At 31.5% G+C, this 18571-nt stretch overlaps 1 protein-coding gene across 5 annotated transcripts; it reads left to right on the top strand.

The window, feature by feature from the left end:
* Positions 1–277: 277 nt before the first annotated feature.
* On the top strand, positions 278–7698 carry LOC114185587 (cysteine--tRNA ligase 2, cytoplasmic-like). Of its 5 annotated transcripts, XR_003604842.2 has the most exons (11): positions 278–552; positions 940–1003; positions 3180–3341; positions 4323–4493; positions 4577–4858; positions 4995–5120; positions 5600–5821; positions 5929–6045; positions 6162–6487; positions 7407–7456; positions 7545–7694. XR_003604842.2 is itself a non-coding variant. In XM_028073408.2 (10 exons), exons 1-9 carry the CDS (start codon positions 377–379, stop codon positions 6483–6485), a joined length of 1644 nt encoding a protein of 547 aa, XP_027929209.1. In that variant the 5' UTR covers positions 278–376; the 3' UTR covers positions 6486–6487; positions 7407–7698. The 5 variants fall into 5 exon arrangements, 4 of the variants coding, with proteins under 4 accessions (XP_027929209.1, XP_027929210.1, XP_027929211.1 ...); XM_028073408.2 differs by having other exon boundaries at positions 7407–7698; XM_028073409.2 differs by lacking the exons at positions 7407–7456; positions 7545–7694 and having other exon boundaries at positions 6162–6796.
* Positions 7699–18571: the final 10873 nt, after the last annotated feature.

Below are 18571 nucleotides of genomic sequence, written 5' to 3'. Positions count from 1 at the left end.
CTTGCAAACTTAAAAGAAGAAAACTTAGATATTGGAAAAAATATAATTAATAAAGAAAAAAAACTTAGATAATCAATGAAAAAAATATAATTAGCAAAGAAAAAACGTAGTTAATTACGTAAATCAGGAGATGAGACGAAACGCTACACTTAAAAAACAATAATTATATAATAGTAACACATTCTTACAAATATTTCATCTCAATATATTATATTTAATAATAATAATAATAATAATAATTTCTTTTATTTATTACTTATAACACCAAAAGTAAATGGGGACCGGGCTTAAAGAACAGAAAAAAGAATAAAAGTTAGGGCTGAACCAGAGATAGCTGAAGACTGTGGTGTGTGTGAGAGAGACTGTGCAGGTAGCAATGGATGAAGAGGAGCTTGGTGGTTTCAGGATTTACAATTCCATGACTCAGCAGAAAGAGATCTTCAAAACCAAAACCCCTGGCAAGGTTTCCATGTACGTTTGCGGAGTCACTTCCTACGACTTCAGCCATCTCGGCCACGCTCGTGCCGCGGTTTCCTTCGATATCCTCTACAGGTACTTTTCTCACTATTCATTCTCCAATTCTCACCATCCATCTTTTCATTTCGTTGCCATGCCTCAAGTCATTCTACTTCTTTCTGTACCCATGGAATTGGGAATCTAGCATAGGACTGTAAAGTTGATTCATTTCTTAGTCATTTTTTTTTTATAACCATGTAAATGTGCAGTTGAATTTAATTTGGTTTGTCTGGCTATTTTTATTTGCCAGATTTAAGTAGGATTAGATATTGTATTATCTAGAAGCATTTGGAAGGTTAAATTGGAATACTTCTTTTGGAACATTTATTCTGCTCACCCTTTTTGTCTTAATTTCACTTTTCTTAGAAGTGAAGATTGAGATTTGACACATGGTTTGTATCTGTTTGACATGAAAACTTGTAGGTATCTTAGGCACTTGGACTATGAAGTAACATATGTGCGGAATTTCACTGATGTTGATGACAAGGTGAGGATGAATTCAATCCAGTGTTTTATTGTCACATTATAAGATTATATCTTGTTGCAACCAGAGTTGCAACTCCCTGGTTTTTAGACCTTTTCACCATTCAGCTGCGATTTTCGTTGAGACAAGTTTTTGAGTTTTTCTTTTTTGAGTAATTTTCATCCTTCTTTCCTTTGCATGACTCTGGTTGTTTATCACTGCTACATTTGTGTCCCACTGTATGTGAATGATACACAAGTGCAATATGAAACTATATGAATGTATACTATAAATGCCACAACGATTGAAACAATGTTTGCGTTCCTTCTCTGAAGTCTGGGTCAATATGAGGCAGTTCCCTCTCTAATAAATGTTGTAATTTTTCCACCATCTTTCCTTTTATGGTCAGTTTGGTATGCAGGTAAAAGTGCTTTATATTGTAAGTAGATCAGGTGGAGGTAGTGTATATTATAGTATAAGTAGATATGGGTCAATATATGGTAGTTCTTTCTTTAACAAATATTGTAATTTTTCCATGATTATCTTCTTTTATGGTCAGTTTGAGGTAAAAATGGGTTAAGAAAAATTCATTCATTGGTTTTCTTTGTAAAATAGTATTAGAAACTGACCCATTCCATTTCTTTTCTGTTAATACTTATGCATTGAGAGCAATACTCTCAAATGACTGGAATTTTCTTTAATTATTATTATTAAATAAAATTTTTAAATTTAATCAAATATCTTGTAGGGTTATTCGGTCCATGTGCCTTCCTACTATTGGATTAAGAGTAGTTCTATTAGGAGTTTGCAAGAATCTCAATTTTTGTTACATATGCCATAACCAACTGCGAGAACAATAAATCTAGGAAATCATTTTAGATATGAATAGGGCTTAATGTTATAGAAAAGTAAACTAGTACTTATTGGGAAATGGGACATTTAGTGAATAATGATTTTAAATAATATTATTTTGCGAGTCAAAATATAAATTCTTTTATCCAGACATCCAGTCACCCCTGTTAGTTACCATGTTTTCTAATCTGTGACTTTAGGATTCATTTGTTAAAGTGATTCAAGTGTATGGTAGAGGATTGAGTTTTGTAGGTTTTCAATTGCTATCAAGTCTTATATTTTGTTTAGTATTATCTTCCAAAATGCTTTCAACTGGAAAGAGAATTGCATTGAGACAGGTTTAATCTGTGATTTTAACTATAACTTTTATGTGGACATAACGTTAAGAATAAGCCATTCATACAATACAATACAATACAATACATATTTCTATGTGCTTCAGGAGTCTAAGTGACTGGAGGCACCATCCTTCTTGAGAATAGCTCTATTTCTTTATTGTTGTTGACTTCTTGTTTCTTTACTGTAAGTTGTCATTCTTTTGAATTTGAATGATGAGCCTATTTTTAGCAATGATGAGCCTATTTTTAGCAATGCTGGTGCTAAGTGATAACAATCATTGTTTGAGGCATTGCTGTCAAAACTCCAATACCTTTTATTCACAGGATTGCATGATCCTGCAAGCTCACATCTTTAACTTTTGTCCCTGCCTAGCATTGTAATCTGGTGGGATTGGAGTAAGATTGCCAGACAAACTCATAGGATCAGCAATCTTGTTGGAGTTGTGAACCTGCAACCGTGGTGATTTCTGTTGGTTGTCTCTGGAGCAGCAGCACACCACCCTCTTCATATTTTGACCTCAATCCTCCCCTATCACTCTACCCACTGTGGCCCGGCCCATCTGTTCATACCCCCCCAACATTTATTTTTCCTGTCTTCCTTGTGGAGCTCAATTTTCATTGGTCGGTGTCTATATTCCATCTGTGTATGGTCAAATCTCTACTTAGTCTTTATGTGGACTATTCCATACCAACATAGTTTTGGTAGTGGTTCTCTACTCCATGGGATTTTGACTTGTTGAGTTGGCATATGATCTTATTCATACTCAATTTAGCTTTCAATTAAATTGTGGTATGAAAATTATTTTCATTTCTGTGCTGTTTTATATGCATAAGTAGCTGTTAGAGCTTTAGGCAGGATCTTCCTAATCCTTTGTAGGATCTATGCTTTCACAAGCTTGGTTAGAAGTTTCACCAAGTTCATTTGTCCTTGAAAGCATATGACTTTACATGAGTTTCTTATATGAATCTTTAATGTTTATTACAGATTGCTAATATCAGAATTGCTGCAGATAATTAAGCGAGCGAATGAGACCAGGGAGGATCCATTGATGTTGAGTAACCGTTTTTGCGATGAATATAATCTTGATATGGCTGATCTTCAGTGTGAGACACCGTCTAAGGAACCTCGTGTTTCTCAACACCTTGGTGAGATAAAGGACATGATAACCCAGGTTTAGTTTTGCTAAACATATTGCTATCTCTGCTTTTTGTTTAAAATTATGAAGGGAATCTCCTTGCAAAATAGTTCTTTGCTGCACCTTTTTTAATTAAATTCCAGTTGACAGTCTTTCATGCTGTTTTATATTATCAATACTTCCCTTTTTTTTGAGTGCATTTGGAGTTTATATGTTTCCTTGAACAGGTTAAATTAAACCTTGTACACATTACGGGTTGTAAACTTCCTGTATACACTATTGTGCCATGTTGTGTACTATTTTTAAGAATCTTTGATATTTACTCTTTATTGTTGTAGTGACTAGTGGGAATGCATTTAGATTTTCTGTCCTCGTGCTTTGCTCACCCCGCTTCCTCAAATTATTGAACCTTCTGTATGTTTACATATATAATATTAAGAATAAAAGCTTTTCCTTCTTCTTTCTTCCAGCAATGTAATGTATAATTTATCGTATTATGATAATTTAACTCGTTATCTTATATAATAAATAGATTAAAACCAAGCAAGAACTATGAAAGCAAAACAAGGGTTAAAAGGCTAGTTTAAAATTTTTTAACATTGGGAGATATGAAGCTCAGAAGCTGCATGCAATCTCCAACTGAAATGTTAATGAGACTTCAAATGATAACAAACTTACAGCTTCTTTGCTTTGAGATTTTTCTAAAACTTCCTGGTTTTATCTCACTTGCGAAAATGTCTCCTTATATTTCTTCTTTATTTCTTGTTTTCATATATCTATAGGAATTTTAAAACCTGAGACGAAGTAGCAGTTTTATTTATTAATGATAACATGAAACATATCTAATTGTGGTTGCATGTCATTTTCATTTAAGTGTACGGCATATAAGTTCAATAATGAAAAAATACATTTTCATTGGATTTGTTTGTACTAAGTTTGTCTTTATTTATGAATTCTAAGGAATTAATTTAGAATTCAAAAAGATGGTTAGTTATTATTCATTAATGTACTGTGCAGATTATCAACAATGGATATGCATATGAAGTTGAGGGCGATGTTTTCTATGCTGTTGATAAATGTCCAAATTATGGCATGCTTTCTGGACAAAAGCTAGAGCACAATAGAGCTGGGGAACGAGTGGCTGTGGACTCAAGAAAGCGTCACCCAGCTGATTTTGCTTTGTGGAAGGTGTGAGAACCCTTTCCAGTTATTTTAAAATGGTGTATTGTTAACATTTGATCTGTTATATTTCTTAATAATAATAATTGCAGGCTGCTAAACCAGGTGAGCCTAGTTGGGACAGCCCTTGGGGTCCTGGAAGACCTGGGTGGCACATTGAATGCAGTGCAATGAGTGCTTGTTATTTAACTCATAAATTTGATATTCATGGTGGTGGAATTGATTTAATATTTCCTCATCATGAAAATGAGATTGCACAGAGCTGGGCTGCAGACAATGAGAGCCATATCAGTTATTGGATGCATAATGGCCATGTCACTAATAATAATGAAAAGATGTCAAAATCCTTAGGGAACTTTTTCACCATTCGCCAGGTCAGTTCTTAGCGAACTTCCATTTTCCTTGTTAATGATGGTTTTATTTCTTTTTAAATGTTTGTAGAGGGTTTTTCATGATACAAGTTCTTACAAGATGTATTGTGCATATTTTTCATGATATCTTTTCTTGCAGATCACTGAGCGTTATCATCCACTTGCTTTGAGACACTTTTTGATTAGTGCCCATTACAGATCTCCACTAAATTACTCTATCTCGCAGCTGGAGAATTCATCAGATGCTATTTACTATATATTTCAGGTAAGCAGCCTCCAAATAACCTGTATCAGGAATTGAGTGTTGCTTAGATGTTGATGTATGTGCGCGAGTTCATCTCTCAAGGTTGATAGTTTTTCCCTTATATGATTTTTATTAATTTGTTTTTATTTGGGGTTAAGCCGGTGAAGTTTCGCCTTTATTGTGAATTTATATGAAATTATATATCCTACCTAAAATACTGGTATGTAAATTAAGCAACTTGTATCTTGGAGATAGAATTTCCTGTGCTTCTTTCCCGCTACTTTGAGTTTTTGAGGTTGAAGGTAATGTGATGAAAATCCCTGGTTATATTATTAAATGTCCAAATGTTTCAAGGTTGACTCTTGTGAGTCTCATTGTTAGGAAAATGCTGTCTCTTCGGTGTTCTTATTATGACTTATATGAAGCAGTTTGATTTATCAAGGTTGGGTGGTATTCTTGCTTGGGAAATTGTTTGAAACAGCTTCGTTTTTGTTTGTTAGACTCTTCAAGATTGTAAAGATGCTTTATCACCATTTCTTCAAGAAGGACCCGAGAAGAATGAAAAGGTGCCTCAAATTAATGAGGCTGCCAAGGAATGTATTAAGAAGTTGAGTGTTGAGTTTCAAACAAAAATGTCAGATGACTTGCAGACGCCAGTGATACTAACTGGTGCTATCCAGGAGGCGTTGAAATTTGTGAACAGTTCATTGAAGATGTTGAAGGTACGTAAATGGAACCAATATCTTGGATTGCAGCATGGTGCTGCTGCATTCGTTTTTGTGTGGGAAATGCGCCAGTAATTTATGAATATGTTTTGTCTATCTTCCAGAAGAAAATGCAGAAAAGAGCACAGTTGCAATTGATTCAATCCTTACAGGAAGTTGAGAAGGAAGTTGCAAAAGTTTTGGACGTACTTGGATTATTGTCCTCTAAATCCTATGCTGAGGTGATTCATTTTATTTACACGAGCTTAATTTCCCCGTTTTATGTAATCTAAAGACACATTCTTTCGGAAAACCATTGCAAATGTTAAAACAATTGTTATTGTTATTTGTTCATCAGGTTCTGCAGCAGTTGAAAGAGAAGGCATTGAAGAGAGCAGGTCTGGCAGAAGGTGAATTGCTACATTTGATAAAAGAAAGAACTCAAGCTAGGGTTAACAAGGATTTTCTAAAAAGTGATAAGATTAGGACTGATTTGACTGCAAAGGGCATTGCACTTATGGATGTGGGCAACGAAATAATTTGGAGACCATGCATCCCGAGTGAACCAGTTGTTGGAGACCAGAGGGCACCTGTTGAAGAAAAACAGTCCATACCTTCAGTGAATAAAAAAGTGGAAGAATTACCGGGGGATCGAGAAGGGAATGGCCCTCGTACAACCTAAAGGTAGAGTCAAAGTCCCTCCTTAGCTATTATGATTAACACAGAAATGTTATAATTTATAAAATACTACACAAGGATTGAATATTGTATATCAGTTGAAGGTTATTTATGACCATACCTAGTAGTCTAGGACAAGAATATTTTTTATACATTTCTCAGGTTGGGTCTTTTTCGGTCGTCTCTGCGGATTAGTTTAACCGATTTTTTGACAATTGCATGAACAGTGCTCCGTATGGAGATTTTTTTTTTTGAGTCTCAGATTGGGTTTTTATCTTAATTTCTACTACGGAATGCCGAATATTTTTTCAAGAATCTGGAGTCTGAATAACTTTTATCTTATTTGCTGTTGATGAAACATTAGCATGATTTCTTAAATTATCCTATTAGTTTGTTTTATTGGTTTGCTATTCTATTTCTCTGGTTAGCGTGGTTATCTCATTTTGATTCTATTTTACGACACAGCATACCTGAATTTGCAGACAAATAATTTGAGCAGTCTAAATTTATGATTTTTTCTTTTAAGTTGTATCTCTTTGTTAAATAAAAGCCCATAGAGTTGAAGTACATGAAGAACCTTGAGACCTTAACCAACTTTTCTGCTAACTATCTCATATGCACTTCAAACGTTTGTCTCCAACTTGACCACAGGAGCTTTTGGAGGCATAGAAATTAGAAACACGAACGAAACAACTGTGCCATTCCAACACTATTTATAAGTTATTCCATAACTTGAAATTTAGCATAAACAACATGAATATTACGTCTACTAAATTATGTATGTGAGTATTGTCTTCACAACATAAATTTGTTGAATCCTCGTTGATTAATGGTTAGTTCGAGAAATGTTCCAATGTACAAAGTCAGCTCTTGATTTATTATTATTTCCAACCATTATCCATTAAAAAAACATTGTAAATTTCAGAAGTTACTGGCTTTGGAAGCTTTAGGAGAAAGATCTTTCCAGATTCAAAGGTCATTGCTAACTGAGACCAATTTCACATTAAAAAAATGCCCTTATTTCTTAACCTTTGATGCTTTTGGTAATCCATTGTTTGAGCAGAGAAGATGGAGCTGCTTCAATCCAGTACTTGAATGAAGAAAGAATGGAAGAGAAAGCAACAATGTGGTGTGTGATACCGAAAAGGCGAAGTAGTTGTTAACGACAACAAAAATAAGATAAAAGAAGAAGGAAAAGGCAGAAATTAAATATCTATGTTTTTTCGGTTTTAAAGACACTCTAAACATAATATAAATTTAAAATTCTAGTAATATAACGTCAGTTTTATAAAAGTCTAAAACATAAGTGCCACTATAAAATATATTTCTTGTTGTGATTGTATTTTTTACTTTGAAACATTTGAAATTGAGTTTTCTAATTCATTAAAACATTTAAATTCATTAAAGTATCCCTGATATCTTTTTTCTTTTTTTTTTTCTACTCTTTTTATTCTCAAAGTGTTATCTAAACCCAGTTTTGAAATTACTAGAGAGAAAAAAAGTGAAAAAGAAAGGTTTAGAACTAAATTAAAATATTCAAGAGGACTAAACAATATTTTATTTGTATTTTCTTGATTACTATGTGACGTGACAGATAAAACATTTACTAGATGATATCTCGTTTATATTTAATTAATTAACTTAAGACATATCGTGAAGTGTTGTTTAATGTAAATTAAACTCAGTTATAAGATATCTTAAATGACATATATCTTAGATTTAAATATATGAAAAAAATTTGATTATATATTCAATTAAAGAAAGTTAAAGCATTTATAAGCATATACTTTAGTACGTGGAGGGTGATGTTAAAGATCAATTTAAATTTTTATTAACAAATCAAATATAACAATACAAGAAAATCAGTAAGTAATAACAAATTTTAAAGATAAAAAGTAATTAGATCATAGTGACTATTTTATATACCAATTTATAAACTAAAAATTATTAGTATTTAAAATAGTCATTATTATGAATATAAACTTATAATTGATTTGTAAATTAGAATTCACATTCATCTCTAACATACTACCAAGTTTTTAGTTAAAAAAAATTAATATTTAAATTAGTCTCTAATTTTAAATAATTAGTCATAATAGAGACTAATTTAAATACTAATTTCTTAATAGCTAAATCTTTCGTATATAATATTAGAGATCAATTTAAACTTTAATTCAGAAACAATTATTAATTTGTATTTATGATAAAGACTATTTTAGATTAATCACGTTTAATTTATAAATTAGTATTTAAAATAATAATTATAGTGATTAATTACTTTTATTTTTAAAATTATTTATTATTTAATAATCTTTTAGTGTAATTTTTTATCAATAACAAAGACCAATTTAGATATCATTAATAACTTTAATTTATAAAATAGTGTCTAACTTAGTTAATATAATGGTATTTACTTATTTTCTTGTACTACGAAACGTTATTTTCAACAAACAATACACAAAATATTATTTTCGGCAAAGTGCATGTAAAGTGTTTCTCATATGATAAGTTTCAGAACGATTAATTCGGTCTTCATGTATAACTTATTAGGTAGTATATTTTACATAACTTTTATGTAAGGCCCAATTATTTTTTTCTGCCATCTTAATTTAGGGGTTGCCCTACAGCAGTGGGCCTAAAGGCTGACCCATGAGATAAGAGCCCTTCGCATTGCCCTAATTGAACATTTTGCTTTCACTTTCAGAAAACCAGCCGCCTCTTCCCCTTGCACTCACAGGACGCTCTGCTAGGGTTCCTCCCCAAACCTCTCGAGCTAGCTCCGAATCAGTTTCTACTCCACGTAAGTACCCCCTCTAGATCATCGGAGTTCCCTTTTTGCTTTTCCCTTGTATTTTCGCAGTTAGGGTTTAGTATTAATCTTCCCTTGTCCCGTGTACCTTCTGTTTTCAGCTCCTTAGTGCGTTCTAGAGCTGCTGTGCTCCTTGGTTGCGCGTCGAACGTTCTGTACGAGCCCATTCCAGGTAGGGAAGCTATGGCTTAAACTTATGTCCGCTCCCTTCCATGTTGTTGGTTGTTGTTTTGGGTTTGTGTTGATTTGTGTGAGATTATGTTAACTGTGGACGCATGAATATGTTGGGTTGAGTTGGTGTGGGTGGCTGCTATGGGAGAACAGTGGCGAGACCTGATAATCTCGCCCAAGCAAGCCAGTCTCACCTAGGCGAGACAAACAGGGACTCACCCAAATCTTTTGCGCGATAGGTCGCCCAGGCGACCCGCTCAAACTCTTGAGCGAGCGAACATCTCGCCCAGGCGAGAAGGGACTCGCCTAAGCGAGATCCCGCGTTGGCTCCTGGTTCCTCCTTCGAGCCCTCGCCTAGGCGAAGGGGTTCCGCCTGAGCGAGAACGTCTCGCCTGAGCGAGACCCTTCGGCCTGAGCGAGGGGTTGGGCGAGACAGGGCGATGTTTGGTTGTTTGATTTCTCCTGGATGATTGGAATTTGTTTGGGTATGATTGTTGTGATGAGATACATGGATGTATGTAAATTTATGCACAATAGTTTGCTAAGTATGCATGATATGATTCATGAATGGTGAATGACAGATATTGTGGAAACTTGGCATGTGAAAAGAATGAGTGGACTAGAATTAAAGTAACACGGTATTGATATGTGATGAGACCCTAGATTCATGGGATGGTGATGATCAGTGGTATGGATTCAAAATGTGATAAGTATGAGGACTGGGTCCCAAGGGTTGGTATGAGTTTTCAAACATGATTTAATGTTCTAATATTGCTGATTTATGATTGATTGGTCCGTGTCAGCGTGTAATTCCTTGGGGTCTCTGGGTGAGACCTTCGGGGTCGCGCTTCAGTGGTCGGGACGTAATTCCAAGACCCCTGTTAGTGGGTGTCCATGGTGGTGCCCCATCTGTATAACTAGGTAAGGATTCAAGGTAAGGATGCATCCTGACACTCTGAGGAGCCAGTTAGTCTCACCTAGAGCGGACTGACTCTTGTGGTGAGAGTAGCAGGAGGCCTGAAATCCATTAAGGGCTAACCTTGTGGTGAGGGAAGTTTGATTCATCATAACACTTGTAACACATAGCTCAGGATCGAGCAGCTCGGGGGCGAGTAGAGGTATCCACCACAAGTGCAAGCATCTGCTGAGTCCGACCAAGTTATACGTATCTGGATGAGTCGAGTCGAGTCATAGTGTACTGAATGAAGAGTCATAACATGCTTGGTTGTTATATGGTTATGGGATGATGAAAATATATTTGACTGTATGATGAATAATTTGTTGGCTCTAGCTTACCCTGCTTATTGTATAGTTGTCTTGTATGTGGCTGTTCTTTCTTGCGATGATCATCAACTTGATTGATGGGAGCAAATGGGCGAAGTTCTCGTGGTCAACAAGGAAATGGTGATTCCGCTGCTTAGCCATCTGGGCTGGAGTTATTTTATTCGTGTTTTCTTTAGGACTATGGCCCATGTATCTCTTTATGCATTTCTACTCTACTCTCTGTGTTAGATTTGTATTCAGTTTTCCTTTGGCATCGTGGTGTGCCCGGTTTTGTAGGGTTGTGTTTGGAACCCTAGGTTTACACTACATCGTTATCTTTGTGTGACGTTTCCTTTAATTTTACGCGTTAAATTAAATGGGGCGTTACAAATTCGGTCTTCATGTATAACTTATTAGGTAGTATATTTTACATAACTTTTATAAAATATAGAGACAAAGTAAATATATAATACAATTTAAAAAATATTATTTTTCGAAATAATTTGGAAACAAAAAGTATATTTAAACTTTTCTTTTTATCTTTTTTTAGCATGATATTCTATAAGCTTAATTGTGTGTTTGTAATATTTATAAGGTTAAATCATTTCAGAGATTTTAATTTTTGTAGCGAAATCTCAAGTAGGTCCTCCCATTTTTAGTTGACACAATTGAGTCCTATTTTGGAAAACTTATTTTCCGTTAGTAGTACAGTAACGGTGTTACTTATGTGTCACGTGTCAGCACATGGTTTATTTTTTTAATTTTTTTTTTAAATTTTAATTTTTTTATAGTTTTAAAAAAATAATAAAAAATTGCCTTGTGTCAATGTGACATTATGTCACATGGTAGTGACGATGTAATGTGGCAGTGACAGTGTCACGTGTCATTATTGGGTGGAAAAAGTCTCAATGTAGTCCTTGTATTTGTTATTTTGTCTCAATTTTGGTCCCAATTTTTTTTAAAATTGAATCAATTTCATTCCTATATCAAATTTAATTTTTATATAAATTTTACAATGGTATTTTTATTATAATTGATATTTTTGAAAAAATTAAGTTTATTTAAATGTATATTTTGCATTGAACTTTATTTAAATATTGTTTCAAATATTTATATATCAATACTTTATAGACAAATGTTAGAATTGGTTTAAAAATAACAAATTTATAAATTGAATTGTAAAATTTTAAATAAATATATTTATTTTAAATTGTTATAAAATTGTTTTTAAAATATTAAAAAATATTAAAAAAGTATTAAAAAAAAAACCCTATGCTGATACGTGACACATAATTAACACCGTTATTGTACTATTAACGAAAATGACTTGATTGCAACTAAAGATGTCAAAAAAATCCGTACCCGCGGATAAAACCCGCAACAGGTAGGAAACAAATATTAAAAATGGATACCTGTTACCCGTGGGTACATGTATTTTTGATACCCGCATGTTAACGAGGCGAGTACATGTATCATAATATCCGTACCCGTGGATATTCGTAGCCGCTAAACTTTAATTCACAAAAGTACCCTTATATATATATATATATATATATATATATATATATATATATATATATATATATATATATATATATATATATGGGTTAAATATGTTTTTGGTCCCTCAAGTTTCAGCGAAATTTGGAATTAGTCCCTCATCAAAACTTTTGACCAATTTAGTCTTTTATCTTTCAAAATGCGTGAATTTAGTCCTTTTAACCAAATTTTGTTAAGTTTATCTGACGTTTCAAGCGCATTTCATGATAGTATTTAAATTATTTACATTGTTTGACACATTTTTGCTTCAATGTTAACTTAAATACTATCATGAAATGTGCTTGAAACGTCAGATAAACTTAACAAAACTTGGTTAAAAGAACTAAATTCACTCATTTTGAAAGATGAAAGACTAAATTGGTATAAAGTTTTGATGAGGGACTAATTCCAAAATTCACTAAAACTTGAGGGACCAAAAACATATTTAACCCTATATATATATATATATATATATATATATATATATATATATATATATTAGTAAAAAACATTCTGGCCTAATTTTTTGTAAGTTACACATCTTGTCTTCTGTCTTCATTCTTCAAACTTCAAGTATTGGTATGTTGTCTTCTTCCAAGTACACCCCTTGACATTCTTCTCTTTCCTTTATTTGAAATTGGGCATATACATCAAATCCTATCTAGACAATGACGTTTATGGTGTGCTTGTTGTCAAATGATGGAATAAGAATACTTGGCACGGGATAATTGAGGTTTATTATTTGTTTATTTTGTTTACTTTTTAGGAATCAATTGGAGAAAATGGACTTTTTGAACAAAACACTAATTAAAGAATTTTCATTGTGTTGAACGTCATTTTATATTTACTTTTATAATTATTTGGACTTGTATGAACTTAAGTTTATTTGAACTTTATTTAAAATTTATGACAATGATATATTTTATTTTATTTTATTTGAATTTATGATTAAATATTTATTTTTTAAATAATTTTGTAAATACCCGCGGATACCCGTGGATACTCGCGGATCTAAAAAAAAATAGGCGGGTACCAACGAATACCCGACGGATATGGATACGGGTACGGGACGAATATTTATCCAGCGGGTAGGGTATAGGGGAGCTATTATCCGTACCTTATCCACCCCGTTGACATCTCTAATTACAACAACGAATTTTCTTAAATAAGGACTCAATTGAGTCAAATAAAAATAGAGAATCTACTTAAGATTTTGCTACAAAATTTGGAACCTCTCAAAATGATTTAATATATTTATAATATGAAGAGATCTTTGTAAAATAGAAGAAAACTGACTCAGCCAAAGAGGTTTTAAATATAAACTTCAGTCAAGACCCACACAGAATTAAATAAAATGTAGTCATTAAAAATAAAAAATATTTATATTAAATATAATATAAATAATAATATTTATATTATATTTATATTATTTTTTAAGTTAAAATTTATTAAACATTATTATATTATTAAAAGAGATTTTTAATTAGGTGTAATATTTTATAAGGGTATTAAGGTATTATTTTTCTTTTAAAAAGATAGATTATGACGATGAGTAATGTTTATCTTCATAATATGTCTTAAAATTAAAATCGCATATATATTGCTAGGTATAATTATTTTTTCCTTTATTCCATAATATTCATAATATTATCATCAACCGGCAACCAACTATTCTTGAGTTGACATACTTTTCAACTCCCTTTTTTCTCGTCATTAATTTCTTAGATCATTCATTCTTAAACCTGTCGAATTATGTTTCCCTCCCACACTAGTCATTGTCTTGTCATATTAATGTAGATAGTGACTTATATCAGTTTTCTCACAAATTCTAAGTCTTAAGTAATTGTTTACTCACGAAATCATTACCAAGAACAAGCATGAGTAACCCTCGTTTCATCTTCTTCGTCTTCTTTGTTGCTTCCTTTTGCTTTGCCTTCTTTGCTTCAGTAGGATGAAGGTATTTTAATATCTTGCACCAGTTAGTGAAAAACGCACTATTTCAATGAACCTTGGTTATGCGTAGTTTTATTTGTATGAAAATTTGTTAAGTTTGGTGGTAAAAGTAATACTACAAAAGAATTGAAAATTAATGAACATTTTTGTTTCAATTCGTGAAATTTTTTATCCTTGTAAATTAATTTGCGGAAGAGTTTTTAAATCTATGCAGGTTTTTGGATGATTCTTGGTATCCAAGTAACATTGCGGAGATTTTTTTATGAAAAATTTTAACCACTTTATTGGTGACAATTATTTTGTGGAAGTTAAACTTCCTTCATTTCAAACAATTTTACTATAGATAAAATCTTTGTTTTTTCAATATTTTTTTTCTTTTTTGTGGGGGTTAATACCCTCTTCAATTTGACGATTATATCGTAGAAGTTTTAACCTTCTTCATTTGTGTTATTTATTTTTGTGGGTTTACTATTTTTTTTTTTTTTTACGTTATCTCTATTCTTTAAATATAATAATTTGTTAGAAATTAGAAACTCTTGTATATATGGTAATGGATGTCACTATTTTAGTCAGGGATGTCAATTCGGGATAGGCCAAGCGGACCGGCTCGTAGGCCCGCATAAAAAAACGTGGGATAGGTTGAGATGTTGAACCCGTTGGCCCGCACAAACTCATCCTGCACAAGTTCGCAACCCACGCGGGCTAAAAGCAGGACGGGACAGGCTGACCCGCTAACCCGCTTACAAAATTTAATATTCTCATGTTTTAGTTCTAACATCATTCATCATGCTATTTTTACAAGTTCTTATTATTATTATTATTATTATTATTATTATTATTATTATTATTATTATGTATAATCATTGTATATAAGATAATGATTTTAGTTCTTGACTATGGAATATCTTTTTATGCATTTTTAGGTACCTGTCTTGTAAGGTGACATGTTATTGTACTTCAGCTATAATTTGCGTTACTATTATTTCTTGTCTTTGATTAGGTAAACTAATTGGAATTATTTCGATAGAAAATGAATATCAATTATTATAAAAAAAATAAAAAAGTTGTTATTTTGCTCATCACAAAAAAAAAATATTTTGCTCATCTCAAATGCGAGTTAGCCCACGGGTGCAGGCTTGCGGGCCAACCGGCGTGGTAGGGCGGGCCAGAAATGTAAACCTGATATTAAATTGTGAGGCAAGCCAACCCGACCCGCACTTTGCGAGCCAAAACATAGGACAGGCCAAAACGGGTCGGGCTGACCCGCTTTGCCATCCCTAATTTCAAATGTTTATATTTTTGTGTCAATAATATTTATTGGTAAACTTTGTTAAAATAATTTAATTGTTACAAAAGACATGACAAACTTTTACCAAGGTGTTCAAATATATATCATTAAAATATTCAATTCTCAAAATCACCATATTCAATTCTCGAGATGAAAACCCTAAATAAAAAAACACCCTAAATCAAAGGATGAAAACCCTAAATCAATTTTTTTTGACTAAACATTTACCAACGTTCACTGAACAACGAGCACTAACTGATGAGCGAGGACAGAGATGATGAAAACTGGCCAACAATCAAGGATGGAGATGAACGCCGGTTTGATGAATCCAAATCGAGCTTTTAGCATGATCTTTCAGAACGCTGATTTGATGACAGAGCTTTCAAAACAAAAACGAGAATGCAAAAGGTTTGGAAATTTTGGGGAAAGCGCAGAGTGATGAGAGTAAATGTAAAATCTTAGAGGGAAAGGCGAAAATAATTGAGGGGACTGACTCGGTTGACTTTCAATCGTAGTTGACTCAACCAAATTTTGGTTGGGGTCGATTTGGTCAAATTCGGCCAAATTTTTGTTGGGGTCGTCTTGGCCAAATTTCAATCGAGACCGACTCGGTCAAATATATCCAAATTTCGGTCACGTCTGACTCGATAAAATCTAGCCGCATACGATTGAATTTCGGCACAGGACGACATGGCCAAATATGACCAAATTTGGGCCAGGGTCGACTCAAGAAAATTTTGGTTGGGATCAACTAAACTGGATTCGACCTATTTTAAAAATTTGTTTTTTTTTTCTCATTTTAGACAACAAATAAAATATTTATCCCAAAAACTAAATCATACTTCTAAATAAAATCTAAATAATCTCAATAAATAATTTTTTTTTCTTCACCAACCCAACTCTCCAAGGGTTACCTGTACTGAAATTTGTATTTTTTCTTTAATCCATCTGACTCGAACCTGAGGTGGGCATGATTGATCCATGAATTTTAACATATTTTGACAACTCTACCTATAACCAAACAAATTAGTATTTTATTATATAATATAATATTTTAATAAAAGAAAGTAGTTATATAATAAATGACATAAGTGAACGGTGATCTCCATCTATAATTTTTCTTCTAATTTACACACATTAAAATGTTAGAAAGAAAACTTATAAAGTTCCTAATTAAACATAACAATTAATTGACACCGAGTGGATTTATATATATATATATATATATATATATATATATATATATATATATATATATATATATATATATTACTCAAACGTTTTTAAATATGATAAAGAGAATTAACATTTACACATTTGAATATTTTAGTTGGGTTATTCCTTGTAACTTGTGTTTTGTTTCAATACAATAAATTAACAAATTTCTTTACGAACAACTGTAAAGATAGAAGTTTGATGGAACCGTATAAGATAATAAAATATAAAATTCAAAACACTTCTCCAAAGTAAACGAAGACGAAAATTAGATGGACTCATTTGTGCTGGCAATCAAAGAAAAATTAAAACAAGAAAAATCATAGGAAAGAAACCAGAAAGATTTTTGTGTGTCCATCTTTTAATAAATACTTTACGTACTAATTAATACTATATATATAAGATATTTATTGAATTTTATAATAATTATTTTAAAAATTACGTTAACAATATTTTTTTAATTAATTTAAAAAATTCAATACAACACTAAAATTGTAATGAGAGTCCACAAAAAAATAAATAAATATACCAAAACATATTTCCAGTTAACTTATATTATATCGCTTTCTACAACATTATATAAAGAGAAAGGAATGTGTTGCTGCTTTAAACACTTACAACATATTAATCTTAAGTGTTATTGATTTTTTTTTCTTTGTAATTATAAAACATTATTTATTGCAAGTTTTATATTATTCTTAAAAGAAGGTTATGTGGACTCTCAAAATATTGTTTCTAATAAATGATATGCAAAAAATTCTTAATAAATAATACACTAAATAATTTTTATGTAACAAATAAAATTGTAGAATGAATTGCAATATAACTTTTATGTACCGTAAAAGATATTTTATATAGTTTTTAAAAAATACAGAAACAAAATAAATATATAATTTGATTTAAGAGTAAAATATATATTTTAAAATAATATATAATATAAAAAGGAAAAACATATTTAATTCTTTATTTGTTCTAAATGTGATAATGCATGAGGTAAAGTGTCTTTGTAGGGTTTAGGATTTGAAGAATTTTCTTTTAAAATAGAAGAGAGGTGAGTTAGGTAGATAGTGTGTATATAAAGAATAACAATTAATGATGAATACTAGTCTCCATTTGACCCACACAGAAATAAAGACCTTGACATTACTAAAACCAAAAGAGATCATATTTGTAATCTAAATTAATAATATACTTTTAACTTACAATTTTAATATATCTACATAATTATATAAAGAAGATGATTACATTTTTTTTAATTTATCTTTTAACATATGAATATAATTACATTAACAATTTTACACCTTTTACTTATTTTTTTTTATAATTTTTTTTTTTTAACATTTAATCATTTTTCAAAATTAAAACAACCATCTATAATAATAAAAATTCTCACAAATTAAATAAAAACCATCTATAATATAATAAAATAATAAAATTATTTATTTATACTTTTAAAATTATAAGAAAATTTGATTATTTTTATTATAGAAAATGTAAATACACATATAGGTAAATATAGGTAAAGTATGTGTTTTCATTAGAATTATTAACTGGATCGTTAATTGGATATATTTTTTTTTTTGGTTAAGTATGTTTTTAGTTCCTGAACTTTGATTCAAAATTGGAATTTGTCTTTATCCCAAATTTCGATATATTTTGGTCTTTAAACTTTAAAATTGAATTAATATAGTTCTCTTAACCCAATTACGTTAACTTTCTTTTTTTTTAAGGAAAATTAGTTTATGTTTTTGGACTTTTGGGTTTTCTTTTAGCAATTAGTTATGTTTCAATATTTTTGGGTTTTGGGATTTCTTTTAAAAATTAGTTTATATTTTTATGTTTTGGGCTTGGA

This window comes from Vigna unguiculata, chromosome 5, assembly GCF_037176805.1.
Source record: "Vigna unguiculata cultivar grain cowpea cultivar isolate G323 ecotype 2 chromosome 5, ASM3717680v1, whole genome shotgun sequence".
Taxonomy (NCBI): domain Eukaryota; kingdom Viridiplantae; phylum Streptophyta; class Magnoliopsida; order Fabales; family Fabaceae; genus Vigna; species Vigna unguiculata.
This window is presented reverse-complemented; position numbering and strand designations above follow the sequence as displayed.